At 41.8% G+C, this 18,930-nt stretch overlaps 1 protein-coding gene across 1 annotated transcript in view; it reads left to right on the forward strand.

Annotated features, from left to right (window-relative positions):
* KCNN2 (potassium calcium-activated channel subfamily N member 2) overlaps window positions 1-3,608 on the forward strand; it is a 281,298-nt gene extending 277,690 nt beyond the window's left edge. Inside the window, exon 8 of the mRNA XM_040421640.1 lies at window positions 2,860-3,608. Within this exon, the coding sequence (XP_040277574.1) occupies window positions 2,860-3,147 (288 nt within the window). The 3' untranslated portion in view covers window positions 3,148-3,608. The remainder of the gene's footprint in view (window positions 1-2,859) is intronic.
* Window positions 3,609-18,930: the final 15,322 nt, after the last annotated feature.

Consider the following 18,930-nt stretch of genomic DNA (forward strand, 5'->3'; position numbering starts at 1 on the left):
ACTGAGAGCAACCTTACTTATAGGATTTATTCTGTATATATGAGTTTGTCTTCTTTTGAGATTCTTGAACTATGCGAATAAATGTTTGTGTTTTATGATGACCACAGGTGATTGAGTGCCTATCTACTTTTTTTTAAATATATACATTTAAGTGACTAGGAGCATTGTCACGATAAGTGCACCATATCCCTCTCGATACAAAGTAGAGCCACCTTCTCCTTTATAAATGTCTATCGATACTGTCTATTTCGTATATACTGTATCCAGTTAAATGAAAAATACAAAAAAAGCAGTACCAGGTAGTTAATGAAGGTGAGATGCAAGCCCAAGGGAACTTGACCCAAGAAGTCAAGTAGATAAAAAGTTGAAAAAGGGAGGACTCTCCAGAAGTAAAAAAAAAAACTAAGGGGGTCATTTATTAAACAGAAATATGCCTAAATTAGGTGTATTTCTGGCACAGATTGCTGTGAAAAGGTCCTTTGTGCCGCAATCTGCGCCTTCTCCCTGCTTACGCCAGGTTAAAAAAGTGGACGGGGAAGGGCCGGAAGGCCCATCTTATTTACTATTTTCTACGCCTTGTTTAGGTGTAGAAAATGGTCCAAATGTAAGACAGCAAGGAAGCTTTCTTACATTTAGAAGCAGCGGAAGATCCACCGAACTTATGTAGAGGCCTGCGCCTCTGTATAACTCCAGCGGATCCACTGCCAGATACAGTATAGGGGTTATTTAAACCGCTGTCAAATACGCCGGTCTTAATAAATGTGCCTCAAAGTTTTTTTATTTCCCTAAACAGGTTGTGATGTTTCAGCTCAGCCCAAGAATAACACTGCCACGCATATATAGCTGCAAACACATGTAACTATCATACGGCCTCCCTATGCATTGGACATTGGAGGGGGAGTGAGTTCAAAAGAAAACTAAAGTGCATGTGTGACATTCACAGTGAGCGATAAGACCTGCATCCACCATATTGGAAAAAGGAGGATAAGTGTAGCTGTTCAGAGCATGCCAACAAAAGTGCACCATCATAGAAAAGGGCAGAGCAACCATCTCCGCTTCTAACAGCAAAAAACTGCTTTAAAGAGTGTTATTAGGGATCTGCTCAAATATTAATATACTTTGGACACAAGATCTTTGTGAAAAGCATTGTATGAACATATTATGTTAAGATGTAAAATTGTAAAGCAAGTGAAATCCTGCACTAATACCAAATTAACCAACACAATGTCAAAAAAGGGAACAATGGAGAGATAAGGTAAGTATTTTTTCACCCTGTAAGACGCACCTAGGTTTTAGAGGAGGACAATAAGAAAAAATATTTTTCATTAGACCTCATGTCAGACCTGCAATAAGATCCCCAATGTTAATCAGACCTCAGATAACAGCTCCAATCAGATCCCCAATGTTAATAAGACCCCAATAAGACCTCAGATCAGACCCACTATCAGACCTCTGCTCACACCCCAAAGTGAATGACCCCCAATCAGACCTGACCCCCAATCAAACCCAAGTCTCAAATAAGCCTCCCATGCTTCATTTGATCAGTCTTCAGCCTCATATCAGCCCCCATGCCTCCTTTTGATCAGCCCCCAGTGTTATATTAGGCCCCATGCCTCTTTTGATCAGCCCCCACTCTCATATTAGCCCCCATTCCTCATTTGATCAGTCCCCAGCCTCATATCAGCCCCATGCCTCTTTTGACCAGCCCCAGTCTCATATTAGCCCCCATGCCTCTTTTGATCAGTTCCAGTCTCATATCAGCCCCATGCCTCTTTTGATCAGCCCCTTGCCTCATTTGATCAGCCACATGCCTCTTTTGATCAGCCCCCATTGCCTCAGATGTGCCACATGCCTAAAATAAAAAATCACTTACCTCTCCTGCTCCGGGCGCCGCTGCTTCACACCACCAACGTGCTTTTTTGTCCTTCTCCTCTGTTGGCTGTGCTGTGAACTGGCGCGCACAGCGTGAGGAAAAAGAGCACCCTCACGCTGTGCCCAACCACTGCACAGCCGACAGCAGAGGACCAGGAAGCGGTGAGTACAGAGCCCTCACTGCTTCCAGGTCCCCTCCGATACTAATGAGCGCTTCCATAATGGAAGTGCTCATTATTATTCACCCCATAAGACGCAGGGACATTTTCCCCCCACTTTGGGGAAAAAACTGCGTCTTATGGGGCGAAAAATACGGTGGTTCTAAAACAACACTGATTGAATCACCAAAGAACATCACACAGCAAGCTCTGCCAATAGCATTAGCTGATAATCATGGGTGCTCAAAACCAGTCCCCAAAAAAGACACAAAGTGGGACCCCAATGATGGAATGAGAAAAAATGCCCCCCTTGATCATCAATGCACAATTATTACCACTAAGACAAGGGAAACAACCAGATTTTGGTGGCACAATAAAACTCTGGCACAAAGTCTTACTAGGGCCTACGTCTGAAGTTACCAAATTATCCCAAAGATTTCTTGACCTACGATATGAAAACAATGGGGGTTTACTAAATATTGTTTACTAAATATTGTGGAATATGGAATACATTTTAAAAAAGTCATCTGTATCTGTCTTTTTCTTATATATAGTATATCTATTTCATATCTATTTGTCTCTAAATACAGATAGATCTATCTATCTATCACATATCTATCTATCTTAGATTAATTAACCATTAATATCAGTAATATGTTTAGAAACTGACAGTGGCATACTTGCATTATATCTCCAAACTTCTATCTCTATAAAATATTAGAAAGTGTTTATATTCCTTTGTGTATGTCATCAGAGAAAGCCTTCAGGAGATTGTGCACAATGTCATAATATAAAATGATTTCTGTCAATTTCCTCTTTTTCCTCCTAGACCCAAAACATCATGTATGACCTGATCTCCGATTTGAATGAAAGAAGTGAAGACTTTGAGAAGAGGATTGTTGTCTTAGAAGCAAAGCTAGAGACATTAATTGGTAGCATTCAAGCTCTCCCTGGACTGATTAGTCAGGCAATCAGCCAACAGCAGAGGGACTTGGTTGAAACTCAGCTGCAGAGTTATGACAAGCATGTTGCATACAGCATGGAACGTTCACGATCTGTGTCAAGAAGGCGACGGTCTTCATCCACAGCACCTCCAACTTCATCGGAAAGTAGTTAGAAGGGAATATGTTAACCAAAAAGACTTTTTGCCATCATATGGTCAATATTTTAGCTTTTATTGTAAAGCCCTATGGTTCTAATCAGTGTTATCTGGGTTCTGATGTCAGAATCTTAGAAACCTGAACATAACATTTTAGGCCAAATAGAGTGAGAACTCTTTTATTTCTTTCAGATGCACAGTGAATGCACCTATCATTGCTATATAGATTGTTTCTCTGTTTCACTAACTTTATATTCATGCACTTCAAAGAAAGTTTATTACTATATAGTATAATAAAATAATTTCTGAACATAATTGTATGGTCACTTCTGTTCATACAATGGGTTCTGCTTATATTAGGCAAGTTTATTGAAATAACCAAGTGATATGTACCAATGTGATTTTTATAAAATTATTTATTTATGAATTTAAAAAAGTAGGATGACAGCCACAAAGGCTTAGTTATTTTTTTTAACCGTATCATAATATAAAATATAAAATGCATAAATACATTATATTACCTTTAGACCTTGCCTTAAGATATATAGCATAGTTCTTGGTTGTAGATTTATCCAGGCTTGAATAAAAGTTTATGTTTTTCAACTGTTTCATTTTCTTTATCTTATCTTTCTTCTTTAGTATTTTTTTTGTTTTTAATAAAAAAAATGTATATATATATATATATATATATATATATATGATGCTGATCATTGCCTTTCCATCACAGTTTTATGTTGTTTGTCTCATGTTATTTAAATTGCTGATGTTAATGTCAATTCAATCAAAAACTCAAGAACCTTCGTTTCATAGCAGCCAGTCACTTGCATTGGCTCTTAAAAGCTACCGTTCCTCTATATTTTGTGCCTATCTCCTCCCGACATCAGGTGGTGAGAGTGTTGTACTGGCATTCAGCCGCCCTCAGTGTTTTTTTTTGGGTTCAAAGGTATGAACATTATAATATAGCAGCACCAGGGAACAACTTTTAAGTGTATTTCCCCTTTAATTACTACCACAATCTTAGATGAAGATGGGTATAGAGTCCCTGATTCCAGGCTGCTTTGCCCTTCTCTGTCATCATCTCAGTTGCAATCCTGCTCCTTGCTGAGCATTTGTCACAAACTGGAATCTTTTTATACAGTACACTGCCAAGCAATCATTTGCTTTTTAATGGCCAGGACTGCCAACCAGTCTGAGTCACCACATACTTGGTGATGGATACTTACATGCCAGATGCATGCTGGTCAGAAGAGTCTAATGATTTTTTTTTTTTCAATGTACATCGGTGGTCCAAACTGAAGTTATTAGTTTATGTCAAAGTGGTGGGGATGGGGGCCAACAGTGAACATGATCTGAGCCTTGGGTGCAGTAAGGTGCAATGGCACCACCCTCAATGCACCCATGGTCTAATTGGCATAAAACAAAAAAGCCTGTTTTCTACACAATGGGACCTTACTACCATGTGTGGGGCATATAAATATGTGAGCATCATATGGTGAGGAGTCACACAAAAGGAGTCACTATATTAGCGGTATACTGGGGCAGAACTTAACAGTACTATTGGGTTGATCTTAGTGGTGTGACATTGTCCCCAAACATAACATTGTTTGGGGCAATGTAAATGCAGCTGAGTCTTGTTGGGGGTTAACTGCAGGACTCTTTTTTTTCTATATAAAGTGATACTCCCATCCTCTGCTATGCAGGAAGCCACAACATAGCTCAGTTCAAGTAAATGGGGCTGTGTTGTAGTTCCCTGCAAAGTGGGGAAAATATATCATAGGGAAAATGTGAAGGCAAATTTGACCCACTCTGCATTGCTGTCATTTGCACCAAATATATTACGCATTCATAGATCAATTTGGTGCATCTTTAAAATAACACTTTCTGCTGGAGTGAGATTGTGACATAGTTGCTTTGCTGAAGACAAAACTGAAGGGAAAATGCCCCAAGAACAAGCAGGAACTGAAGACAGTTGCAGTAGAGGCCTGGCAGAGCATCACCAGGGATGAAACCCAGCGTCTGGTGATGTCTATGCATTCCAGACTTCAGGCTGTAATTGACTGCAAAGGATTTGCAACCAAGTATTAAAAAGGGAAAGTTTGATTTATGATTATTATTATGTCCCATTACTTTTGGTCCCTTAACAAGTGGGAGGCACAGATGCAAACTGTTGTAATTCCTACACCGTTCACCTGATTTGGATGTAAATACCCTCAAATTAAAGCTGACAGTCTGCAGTTAAAGCACATCTTATTCGTTTAATTTCAAATCCATTGTGGTGGTGTATAGAGCCAAAAATGTTAGAATTGTGTTGATGTCCCAATATTTATGGACCTGACTGTATCGCTGATTAACCACTTCAGGACCCAGCCATTTTTCACCTTAAGGACCAGGCCATTTAAACATTTCCAAATTTAAATCTCTCTACTTTTATAATAGATACCTCCAAAAATAGTTATTACTTTAACTTCCCCATATGTCTACTTCATGTTTGGATCATTTTGAAAATGACATTTTATTTTTTTGGGAAGTTAGAAGGCTTAGAAGTTTAGAAGCAAAACTCAAAATCTATTACCCTGAATCTGTGTGCTCAAAAACTGATGTATGGGTGCACAGCATGCTTCAGAGTGGAAGGAGCACCATATGGCTTTAGGAGAGCGGATTTAGCTGGAATGGTAATTGGAACCTATGTCAAATATGAAGACACCCTGAGGTGGCCCTACAGTGGAAACCCCAAAAAATGACCCCATTCCGGAAACTACACCCCTCAAGAAATATTTCAAGGTGTGTAGTGAGCACTTTGACCCACCAGACGTTTCACAGAATTAGGAAACACTTGCCTGTGAAAATGAAAAATTATGTATGGGCGCAAAGCAGGGCTCTAGAGGCAAAGTGCAAACTATGGTTTTTGCAGGCTTGAATAAACAGAAATGGATTTTAGGTGCCATGTCGCATTTAAAAGATTCCTAAGGTCCCCAAAAATTAAAAACTCCAAGAAGTGACCCCATTTTGGAAATAGCACCCCCGTACGAATATTTTAAGTGGTGGAAAGGGTACTTTTCAGCAAACAGGTGTCTCACAGAAGGCTTAAACACTTGTTAAAGGGTTTCTACCACTTCGTTTTCACATAATTAGCGATCCGCTAGTGTCTGCTCTACCAAACCATCCTAATATAATAGCTTTTGGGGCAGCCGTTTCGCTAAAAAAAGAACTTATATTGTTATGCTAATGAGCCTCTAGGTGCTATGGGGGCGTCATTAGCACCTAGAGGCTCGGTCTACCTTCACAAAATGCTGCCGCCCAGCGCGTCCCTCCAGCCCGCCCATCTCCTCCGGAATGCGATCCTCCCTGTGAGCGTATGTATTCGGCGCATGCGCAGTGAATGTCTGACCGCTTTCTGCACAGACATCTCCACTGCGCCTGTTCCTCGGAGCACTATGACGACATCGGCGCAGGCGCAGTGGAGATGTCTGAGCAGGGAAGCGGTCAGACATTCACTGCGCATGCGCCGAATACATACGCTCACAGGGAGGATCGCATTCCGGAGGAAATGGGCAAGCTGGAGGGACGCGCTGGGCGGCGGCATTTTGTGAAGGTAGACCGAGCCTCTAGGTGCTAATGACGCCCCCATAGCACCTAGAGGCTCATTAGCATATCAATATAAGTTCTTTTTTTAGCGAAACGGCTGCCCCAAAAGCTATTATATTAGGATGGTTTGGTAGAGCAGACACTAGCGGATCGCTAGTGTCTGAAAGCTAATTATGTGAAAACAAAGTGGTAGAAACCCTTTAAAGGATTTCAAACCACGCATTTGTGAAAATGATAAATAACTAGCAGACCCCAATTTTTCACTTTCACAAGGTGTTAAAGGAGAGAATGTACCCCAGTATGTGTTCCCCATTTTCTCCCTATTCAGGAAACACCCCAAATGTGCTTGCAGCCTGCTGTATGAGCACACAGCAGGCAAACAGCAAAATATGGATTTTGCTGACAGGCCTGAATTGGCAGACATTGATTTTAGGTGCCATGTTGCATTAAAAAATTTCCTGAGGTCCCCAGAAATTAAAACCCCCAAGAAGTGACCCCTTTTGGTAAGAGCACCCATGTACGAACATTTTAAGTGGTAGAAAGGGTACTTTTCAGCAAACACGTGTCTCACAGAAGGCAGAAACACTTGTTAAAGGATTTGCCAAAATTAAAAATTACTAGCAGATCCCAATTTTTCACTTTCACAAGGGGTTAAAAGAGAAAATGCACCCCAGTATATGTTCCCCGTTTTCCCCCCATTCAGGAAATACCCCATGTGTGCTTGTAGCCTGCTGTATGGGTGCACAGCAGGCAAACAGCTCAATGTAAATTAGGTTGACCTGAATTGGCGAACATGGATTTTAAGTGCCATGTCGCTTAAAAAAATTCCTGAGGTCCACAGAAATTAAAACTCCCAAGAAGTGACCCCATTTTGGAAAGAGCACCCCCGTACGAACATTTTAAGTGGTAGAAAGGGTACTTTTCAGCTAACAAGTGTCTCACAGAAGGCAGAAACACTTGTTAATTGATTTCAAAGCACACATTTGTTAAAATGATAAATTACTAGCAGACCCGAATTTTTCACTTTCACAAGGGGTTAAAGGAGAACATGCACCCCAGTATATGTTCCCCATTTTCTCCCCATTCAGGAAACACCCCATATGTGCTTGTAGCCTGCTGTATGAGTGCACAGCAGGCAAACAGCTAAATGTGAAATTGGCTGGCCTGAATTGGCAGACATGGAGTTTAGGTGCCATGTCGCATTAAAAAAAATTCCTGAGGTCCCCAGAAATTAAAAACACCAAGAAGCGACCCCATTTTGGAAAGAGCACCCCCATATGAACATTTTAAGGGGTGGAAAGGGCACTTTTGAAATTTATATGTAGTGGTTGGTGAAAAGTGGATCTGTAAGCTTTGCTGACTAAATCAGAGATATAAGATGGTAAAACTAGAGGGTACATCATGGATGAAATTAAATTAATACTCCATGGATGAGTGGTAGATTTTAAAACACTCCTACATGCACAGGCCAGGTTTTTCAGGGAAGGTTTCGCAGTGGTAAATGGTGTCTTTCCTTATCCCCCTTTTGGAACACACCCTGCATCTTTTTTGGGTCCTTCTCTTCCTTGCTGTTTGGGGGACTTGACCTGGAAAATGTTGCCCTGGTACAAGACGGGAACCATGACTTCCAGAAGTACTGGGACCCTTCCCGGCCTGGGTTTGAAAAATTAGGGCCTTGATAACCACCTCTTTGAACTGAAGGAAAGTTCTTGTGTGGCCTGAAGATTCAAATAGCACATATGCATTGCACATTGCCATATGTACAATGTGTACGGCCAGCTTTTTGTACCACACTTTCGTTTTTCGTGTGGCACTGTAGGGCTTCAGAAGTTGATCTGAAAGATCCACCCCTCCCATGTGCCTGTTGTAGTCCAGGATACAAACTGGTTTGGGGATAGTGGTTGTGGTACCTCGTACAGGAGCAGGGGAGCTGGCGTTAGTGTGAGTGGTGGTCAGTACAAGGACGTCCCTTTTGTCCTTGTACTTAACCACCAGCATGTTCTCATGGAGGAGAGCCCTACTTTCACTCATTCTCAGTGGTTGCCCTACCAGGGATCTAGGGAGGCCTCTCTGATATTTGCGCACTGTGCCGCAAGCCACAGTACCTCTGGCAGTTAGGGACGTGATTAGGGGTATGCTGGTATAATAGTTATCCACATAGAGGTGGCAACCCTTATCCAGCAGTGGGTGCAGTAAGTCCCACACGATCACGAGCAACGTTGATAATATATTTATTATTTAATATTTATTAAAATGTATTTAGCCCACACAGTCACAACCGCCTCACCAACTTTTTCCAACTTCTATGTCAGAAAAAGTGGAACAGGTGCTGCATAAGTATGGCGCTTATTCTGAACACTATATTTCTCAATGTAGGCAGAGCTAACTGCCTGAAGCCACCACGAAAGGGAGCTCAGTGCATAGAAGTTTATGCAGTTACTATTGACTGAATTAGAAGCTGTAATCATCTGTTTGCACTGAGCTCCCTACTGGTGGCAGCATGAAAATTCAGTGTTTTTATATCTGGAAGAGAAGAAAAGAATTCAGAGCCGGGCCCCCCTCCCTTGAGCCTAAAGCAGTCACGTGGTCTGCCTCTATAGTATGGATGCCACTGTAAAAAACTTTTTTTGAAAATCATGAACTGTTCGTGCTATTACCACCTCCTCAGGTAGACTATTCCACAGATTTACAGTTCTTATGGTGAAGAAGTCTTGTAGCCTTTGGAGACTGAACTTTTCCTTCTCCAGACTGAGGCAGTGCCCCCTTGTCTTTTGAGGACATTTTACATGGACCCAGAGAAAAAGAATAGAGGAAACTGTCTGAACCTGTCAGAAGCTTATAGGTCACAGATTTTGCTCCAGATTTCACCTTCAGAATTGGGAAAATCCATGGTGGAAATCTGTAGCATAAATTTGCAATCTCCTGATTTAAAATTCACACTGCAGGTCAATTTGCACTCTTTTCCGCAGTGTGTACATTAAATTTTTTCCGATATCTTCCACATTTCTAGTAGTGTAAAAAGCCACAGATTTGCTGCAGACAAATTCATGGAGGCAAAATCCTCAGCATTTTAGTCCCTTGTGAATGTCCTCTAAGGGCACCTGCATCAGAGCCGGGACAAGGTATTTCGGTGCCCTAGACCTAGCAGGCAAATTACACCCACCCCCCAAAATCAATTTTAAGTGACCCCACTTTCTAATAAAGAGATTAAAACACACCTGAAAAGAAGTAGTCTTACAGGTGACATCTCCATGGATTTGAATTGTTCATTTCACTTTTCTTCTGGCTTCTTATAGTCCAGACTAAAGATGAGCGAATTTTTCAAAACTTCAATTCACCGTTTGATCCGAATTTATTCGCGGCAAATTATGTTAAAAAACGGCTAGTTCCTGGGTGCACAGAGCCTTTATAGTGGTGTAGAACACTGTGCCTTGCAGTAACACGCAAGTGAAATAATACTGTGAGTCCGTATGACAGGCATCGCTCTTAGAATCACTGCACACCACTTATTTGAGCAGTCACAGGGCGAAAACTGACCAAATAACTCCAGTATGAACTCAGCCTTACAGGTCGATGTTAGGGCCAAGAAGATGTGCACTCCTTTTACACCGTCGTCAGCTGATTCCACATACTGTAGATGTCTACAGAACCTGTTCTATTAAACGCTTATACAACGACAGAGTGGAGAGGGTGTCAGCAGTAAGTTTGTCTTAACGTCACTGATTATTTTGCCCTTTCTCTGATCAGTAAGAAGAATAACCCACAAAAAACGGATCCTGTCTGTGGAGCATCCGCCTTCACTCGGTCAGCATTTGGTCAGTAATCCATCAGTATTGCTGATGCCAAAAAAACAGGAGTGGATCAAAAACAGAGATGATATGTGAATGGAATATTTGCATGTCTTCTGTGTTTTGTACCCACTCCTGCTTTTTGCTACCAAATCACAAGGCAATTTTATTTTATTTTTTTAACCGGGAAGAAAAAAAACGTTTATTTAACAAACAGGACATTCATTTAACGCACATAAAATACAACACAGAAGGGGCAAAACCACAAGATTTAATAGAGAAAATGGAAAAAAGTGCTTCATCAACAAGAATGGATTGACGACCAGTGTCAGAGTGACCACAATGGTAATGCATATTGATCATGAAATGTATGGAGTTATAGCTGATAACTGGACAGTCCATCAAATACGCCTACTCCAGCTCATTCCTACAGTGCAGGCTACACAATCAGAGCTGGCAGGCAACTGGTCGGTACAGGCAACACACGAAAATCTTCATAAATAAGCCTTAGTATGTGCAGGTGTCACGGCAGGGAGTGGGGGAAACCCCCCACCGTGCGGTATCAAAGGGATAAAGGGTAGCTGCTAGGCCAGGACGCCGGGATCAGGTCAAGGAGAGGGGAACACATACAGCTATAAGGAGATGGCAGGTAAGTGTGTTACTGGTTTCACTTACCTGCCATCTCCTTATAGCTGTATGTGTTCCCCTCTCCTTGCAGCTAGGCCTTTAGAGACTCCTCTTCCTCCGTGTTGTGGAGGAACAGGTCGTCTTTACCCTGCTGCTAGTCCAGGGATTTCTTGAGGGTTAGTAGGGCCCCGAGGTTCCGGAGTATGAGCCCTCCTACCATCTGGGTTGGCTCATACGGTTAGGAGCTAGGGAGAGGATTAGGGATGCAATAGGAGGTGACCTGATCCCGGCGTCCTGGCCTAGCAGCTACCCTTTATCCCTTTGATACCGCACGGTGGGGGGGTTTCCCACACTCCCCGCCGTGACAGTATGACCACAAGGGTGGCCCTCACTGGACAGATGGAACATAAAGACCAGGAGGATAGCTCCAGCATACACCATGGCTGGAATACCCCTCAGCTTCAGGCATCCAGCAGAGGTTAAATAGCCCAAGCAGCCACACCCACACACACACAAACCCAGTGTTAACAAAACACTAGGAAGGGAGTTAACCCTTCCAACATCAGACAAGGGAAGGAAGCCACTTAAAGGGGAAGTGCACACACAAGCAAACAAAGCCAAACGTTACCACCGGCAACAGCATGTCATTGTCACGTCATTCACCCAGAAGGCCAAGACACTGCCACCGCATGCTCTCACAGCAACACGTTGCCGCGGGCAACCGCAAGTGTGGCAACAGTGTCACAGCGCACACCATAGACCGTGACAGCAGGTCTCACAGCCGATGTAACAGAATGGTAAGAAGTGGTATAACATGTAGTAAGCACTGCAGGGATCATGTCTAAGACATGTAGGACTATCCACGGCACTCCAGTTAAAGTATATGCAATTCTTATTTAATGGTCAAAGAAAAGTTAACATCACTTGTATTTTCATACAGTGTTTTTCATATCCAGGAGTATAAAAAATATTACAGCCCCATTATTTTCCCCGGACGTTCCCCCATTCATTTCCCCATATTTTATTTTATTTTTTTCACTTTTTTACTTTGGTTACATGGTTTCATTCATAATTACTGTATAGCACATGATTTCACTATTTTACTCAACCTGTGACAATTTAATTCCTTCTTATTCACATACTCCCATTCTCTTTCCTACATACTACCGTTCAATTACCTAATATAAATATTCCATACTTCATTTATTATCATTATTCGTTTCTTAATCATTTCCAAATTATCCTCCATAGATCACTCTTAGACTCTCTACTTTACTCCATTTCCATCCATTCACATTCTCCCTTGCCCTCTTTGCCAGGCTTCCGCTAGACTGTCCCTCCCCACTTGACATGCGCGCATTACTAATACACATTACCGAGTGCTTGACACTAACGCCCAGGCGCAGCGCTCCACTCCGCCTCGGCGTGATGACGTCACCCGCCGACGCCGCTAGCGCGCGGCCATTTGAATATCCCCTTGACAAACAAGCAATGTATCCAGGATCACTCTTTCCCTCCTGCCACCAATGAGGTAAAAATATTTTCTCTTTCTTTATATATACTTTATTTTACTACAATTACCAGACAGTCTACCTTATTACACTTTCATTACTGGCAGATAGTCTCATTACTGATACCTCTCAGTTTGTGCCCCCCCCTCCCTGTTAGAATACTGTATTCTGCCAAATGAGCTTGCTATCCCTCACTCCACCATTAAACCTTACTTTACTCTGTACTCTTTACTGATAGTACACGGCACCTTTAAAGATTACCTGAACTACGTCTATGTTCACATCTACTTACTTCTGGACTTACACCCATATTGATCTTTTTCCACTCACTTAGTTCTGTACATATTATACCAGTCCAAACTTAACCCCTTAGGGACCGGGCTCATTTTCACCTTAAGGACCAGGCCATTTTTTGCAAATCTGACCAGTGTCACTTTATGTGGTGATAACTTTAAAACATTTTGACTTATCCAGGCCATTCTGAGATTTTTTCTCACATATTGTACTTCATGACACTGGTAAAATGGAGTAAAAAAAAAATCATTTTTATTTATAAAAAAATATAAATATTTCCAAACATTTGGAAAAATTTGCAAATTTCCAAGTTTCAATTTCTCTACTTCTATAATAGATAGTAATAACTACAAAAATAGTTATTACTTTACATTCCCCATATGTCTACTTCATGTTAGGTTCATTTTGGTAATGACATTTTATTTTTGGGGGACGTTACAAGGCTTAGAAGTTTAGAAGCAAATCTTGAAATTTCTCAGAAATTTTCAAAAACCAACTTTTTAAGGACCAGTTCAGGTCTGAAGTCACTTTGTGAGGCTTACATAATAGAAACCACCCATAAGGGAGCAGAAGGAAAGGAATGGCATATACGGTTTTTGGAAGGCATGTTTTGCTGGACTGGTTTTTTGACACCATGTCCCATTTGAAGCCCCCCTGATGCACCCCTAGAGTAGAAACTCCAAAAAAGTTACCCCATTTTTGAAATTACACCCCTCAAGGCATTCAAAACTGATTTTACAAACTTTGGTAATCCTTTAGGTGTTCCACAAGAATTAATGGAAAATAGAGGTACAATTTCAAAATTGCACTTTTTTGGCAGATTTTCCATTTTAATAATTTTTTCCAGTTACAAAGCAAGGGTTAACAGCCAAACAAAACTTAATATTTATGGCCCTGATTCTGTAGTTTACAGAAACACCCCATCTGTGGTCGTAAACTGCTGTACGGGCACATGGCAGGGCACAGAAGAAAAGGAATGCCATACGGTTTTTGGAAGGCAGATTTTGCTGGACTGTTTTTTTGACACCATGTCTCATTTGAAGCCCCCCTTATGCACCCCTAGAGTAGAAACTCCAAAAAAGTGACCCCATTTTAGAAACTACGGGATAGGGTGGCAATTTTGTTGGTACTAGTTTAGGGTACATATGATTTTTGGTTGCTCTATATTACACTTTTGTAAGGCAAGGTAACAAGAAATAGCTGTTTTGGCACCGTTTTTATTTTTTGTTATTTACAACATTCATCTGACAGGTTAGATCATTTATGTAAGTTTTACACAATGATTTCATTTTTTGATTTTTGCAGGATGAGATGATGGTTTGATTAGCACTATTTTGGGGTGTTTATGACTTTTTGATCGCTTGCTATTACACTTTTTGTGATGTGAGGTGACAAAAAATTGCTTTTTTTACACCGTTTTTTTTTTTTACGGTATTCACCTGAGGCGTTAGTTCATGTGATATTTTTATAGAGCAAGTTATTACGGACGCGGCGATACCTAATATGTATACTTTTTATTTTATTTATGTAAGATTTACACAATGATTTCATTTTTGAAACAAAAAAAAACATGTTTTAGTGTTTCCATAGTCTGAGAGCCATAGTTTTTTTAGTTTTTGGGCGATTATCTTGGGTAGTGGTATTATTTTTGCGGGATGAGGATGACGGTTGATTGCACTATTTTGGGGTGTGTATGACTTTTTGATCGCTTGCTATTACACTTTTTGTGATGTGAGGTGACAAAAAATAGCTTTTTTTAAACCTTTTATTTATTTTTATTTTTACGGTATTCACCTGAGGGGTTAGGTCATGTGATATTTTTATAGAGCAAGTTATTACGGACGCAGCGATACCTAATATGTATACTTTTTTTTATTTATGTAAGTTTTACACAATGATTTCTTTTTTGAAACCCCAAAAAATCATGTTTTAGTGTTTCCATAGTCTTAGAGCCATAGTTTTTTTCAGTTTTTGGGCGATTATCTTAGGTAGGGTCTCATTTTTTGCAGGATGAGATGACGGTTTGATTGGCACTATTTTGGGGTGCATATGACTTTTTGATCGCTTGCTATTACACTTTTTGTGATGTAAGGTGACACAAAATGGTTTTTTGACCCTTTTTTTTTTTTACGGTGTTCACCTAAGGGGTTAGGTCATGTGGTATTTTTATAGAGCAGGTTATTATGGACGCGGCGATACCTAATATGTATACTTTTTTTATTTACTTAATCTTTTGGGCGTTTGTCTTAGTTAGGGGCTCATTTTTTGCGGGATGAAATGACGGTTAGATTGGTACTATTTTGGTGTGCGTATACGCCTTTTTGATCGCTTGCTGTTGTACTTTGGGTGATGTAAGGTGACAAAAAAATTGTTTATTTAGCACAGTTTTTATTTTTTATTTTTTACGGTGTTCATCTGAGGGGTTAAGTCATATCATATGTTTACGGACGCGGCGATACCTAATATGTAAAAAAAAAATTTCCTAATTTTTACCCATTTATTTTTAACTTTATTTGGTGAAAACGTTTTTGTTTATTTTTACTTGAAACTTTTAATTTTTTGGGGGGGGGGAAACTTATTTTTTCAAACTTTTTTTTCACTTTATATTTGTCCCACTTTGGGACTTCAACTTTTGGGGATCTAATCCCCTTTACAATGCATTCCAATACTTCTGTATTGGAATGCATTAGCTGTATGAGTAATACAGTGTGTATTACTCATACAGCTTCTGGCCTGTGAGATCCAGGTTGCTGGATCTCACAGGCTCGTCACCAGAATGCAGTGCCGATGCCTAAGGAAGGCATCGCACTGCCTTCCATGCCATCGGGTCCCCCCTACAGCCGCATGGGGACCTGATGGCACCGCTGCCGCCGCCGCAACCTGTAAAAGCCACAAACCGCAGGTCTGAATTGACCTGCGGTTTGCAGCGATCGCCGTCACGGGTGGGGGGCCACAGGACGCACATTGTCCCCGGGTGCCTGCTCAATGATTTGAGCAGGCACCTTGTTCCGATCACCGCCCGCCGGTACATCATGTGTCCTTAAGTACCAGGACATCATGCCGTACCGGTTAAGATCCCGCTGAAAAAGGTCTAATTTCAGACCGAAACATTTGGGGAAAATAATGTGGCTGTAATAATTTTTCTACTCCTGGATATGAATAACACTGTAAGGAAATATAAGTGATGTCAACTTTTCTTTGACCATTAAATAAGAATTGCATATACTTTAACTAGAGTGCAGTGGATATTCCTACTCTCAGATGATTTCTCTCTCACGAGCTCCCAGATAACAACACTAGAGTGCAGATCGCATACTTTCATAATAAGACATGTCCCGAACATTATGGACAAGGTCCGAGATGAGAGATGTCCATGTGTTCAATACTGGATGTTATTGATGGCCAGCTCCCTGATGAATCCCAGCACTCGTATTAGGTAGTCCTTACTGAGGAACTTCACTTTTCCTTCACAATGCACTGATGCCACAGATGCCATCACCTGGGTTGCTGATAAGTGTATTCTAAAGTGTCTGAAGAACTGTGAGTAAAGACATTGGAATAAATTGTCCACTTCCTCCAACGTGACCTCGTCCTTTGATTTATGAATGTCATTCTATAAAGTCCTCTGCGTGGATGGTATAAGAAATGTCCATGCAAGGTTCGACGGGCACAGAGAAAACAAGCTCTGTTGCCAACACTGATCCAGACATGTCATACCCAGTCCAGATCGCTGCTAGGCACGTAAGGTCCTGAGAACTGATTACCAGTTTACCAAAACAACAGTCAAAGTTTCTTTGGAACCACGTCCCCACAATAGCTGTGAGCGACTATGAGCCGTTAACCAGGAAGAGTGGGAGGCAAGTAAATGTCTTTGGTAACACCTTCAATAGATCGTCCTCTGTGTATGTCCCGCAGAATCAACCTGTCCGCACAATCCGGTCCTCTGTGCTTGTCCTCTGTGCGGTCCTCTGTGCTTGCCTTGGTGAGTGGAGCCTTGGATGAAATCTGTATGAGCACAGCCAGTGGATCTCTGTCCTTTCCTTTGAGTCCAGGTAAACAGGAAAATTTGTCTTTTAGGTTCGGCTCTGCGCCCACTTCAATGGCAAGACGCTTCTGCTTCTTGGCAGCTATGTGGGTGGACAGGTGCTTGAAATACTCTTTCAGTCTGGTGTATGAGAAATTATACATTGGTGTCATGCTGTACAGAGTCCATTGTTTTTGAAGGAGCAAAGCAGCCTGTGCTGAATCAATACAGACCGTCGACCTGCAGAGGTCAAGCTTCCGGGAGGGTACCTCGGGCTGTGAAAATGACTGCTCCTTTGTGCCGATGACCTACTTCTGGGGGTTAACACCCCATCGGTTGGTGTTTGCATATCCTTGCGATAAATGATGTTCCCATTCACTGACTGTAAACAGAGATCTTGACAAACAAATGTATCAAACTCTGCCGCCATCTTTCTACGCGCCACGTCTTCAGTGCCCGGACCAGCCAGATTTACCAGCATCTGTTCCAGGACATGAAGCAGTGGAATGACTTCATTCATCCCGTTGTCCTGGAGACTGACAAATAACGTGGCCTCCCCAAAGGGCCTGAGCAAACGGCAGGTGTCACGCATGAACTGGCACAGGCTGACATCGAAGTTACACAGGGGACTACTCCTGTTCACTTGAATCATCAATAAATCGTTGATGGCCTTTCTCTGTTCATATAGTTGGTCCAACATATGGAGGGTGGAATTCCAACGGGTGGAAACATTGCATATCAGCCTATGTTGGGGGCGAGTGTACGAGTGGCTGAAGTGCATGAAAAGTTTCCTGGCCATTTTTAGGATGTCTTGCAGATGTGTGGAACGTCAGGAACCGCTTGACAACCAGATTGTACACGTGTGCCTCCTTGAAGCAGCGCCGACATCATGTTCTTCCCGTTGTCGGTTACCATGGTTCAGATTTTCAGTTGTCGCAGAGAAAGCCAGGATTCGATTTCTTGCTGAAGGACATGGAGCAGTTTCTCCCCTGTGTGACTCAGTTCGTCCAGGCAAACCAGGTGCAGAACAGCATAATTATTGGATCTCTACATTAAAATACAGGGAGTGCAGAATTATTAGGCAAATGAGTATTTTGACCACATCATCCTCTTTATGCATGTTGTCTTACTCCAAGCTGTATAGGCTCGAAAGCCTACTACCAATTAAGCATATTAGGTGATGTGCATCTCTGTAATGAGAAGGGGTGTGGTCTAATGAAATCAACACCCTATATTAGGTGTGCATAATTATTACGCAACTTCCTTTCCTTTGGCAAAATGGGTCAAAAGAAGAACTTGACAGGCTCAGAAAAGTCAAAAATAGTGCTGCATCCCTCTGCAAGGGATGCAGCACTCTTAAAATTGCAAAGCTTCTGAAGCGTGATCATCGAACAATCAAGCGTTTCATTCAAAATAGTCAACAGGGTCGCAAGAAGCGTGTGGAAAAACCAAGGCGCAAAATAACTGCCCATGAACTGAGAAAAGTCAAGTGTGCAGCTGCCAAGATTGCCACTTGCCACCAGTTTGGGCCCATATTTCAGAGCTGCAACATCACTTGGAGTGCCCAAAAGCACAAGGTGTGCAATACTCAGAGACATGGCCAAGGTAAGAAAGGCTGAAAGACGACCACCAACTGAACAAGACACACAAGCTGAAACGTCAAGACTGGGCCAAGAAATATCTCAAGACTGATTTTCTAAGGTTTTATGGACTGATGAAATGAGAGTGAGTCTTGATGGGCCAGATGGATGGGCCCGTGGCTGGATTGGTAAAGGGCAGAGAGCTCCAGTCCGACTCAGACACCAGCAAGGTGGAGGTGGAGTACTGGTTTGGGCTGGTATCATCAAAGATGAGCTTGTGGGGCCTTTTCGGGTTGAGGATGGAGTCAAGCTCAACTCCCAGTCCTACTGCCAGTTTCTGGAAGACACCTTCTTCAAGCAGTGGTACAGGAAGAAGTCTGCATCCTTCAAGA

This window comes from Bufo bufo, chromosome 2, assembly GCF_905171765.1.
Source record: "Bufo bufo chromosome 2, aBufBuf1.1, whole genome shotgun sequence".
In the NCBI taxonomy this organism is placed as follows: Eukaryota; Metazoa; Chordata; class Amphibia; order Anura; family Bufonidae; genus Bufo; species Bufo bufo.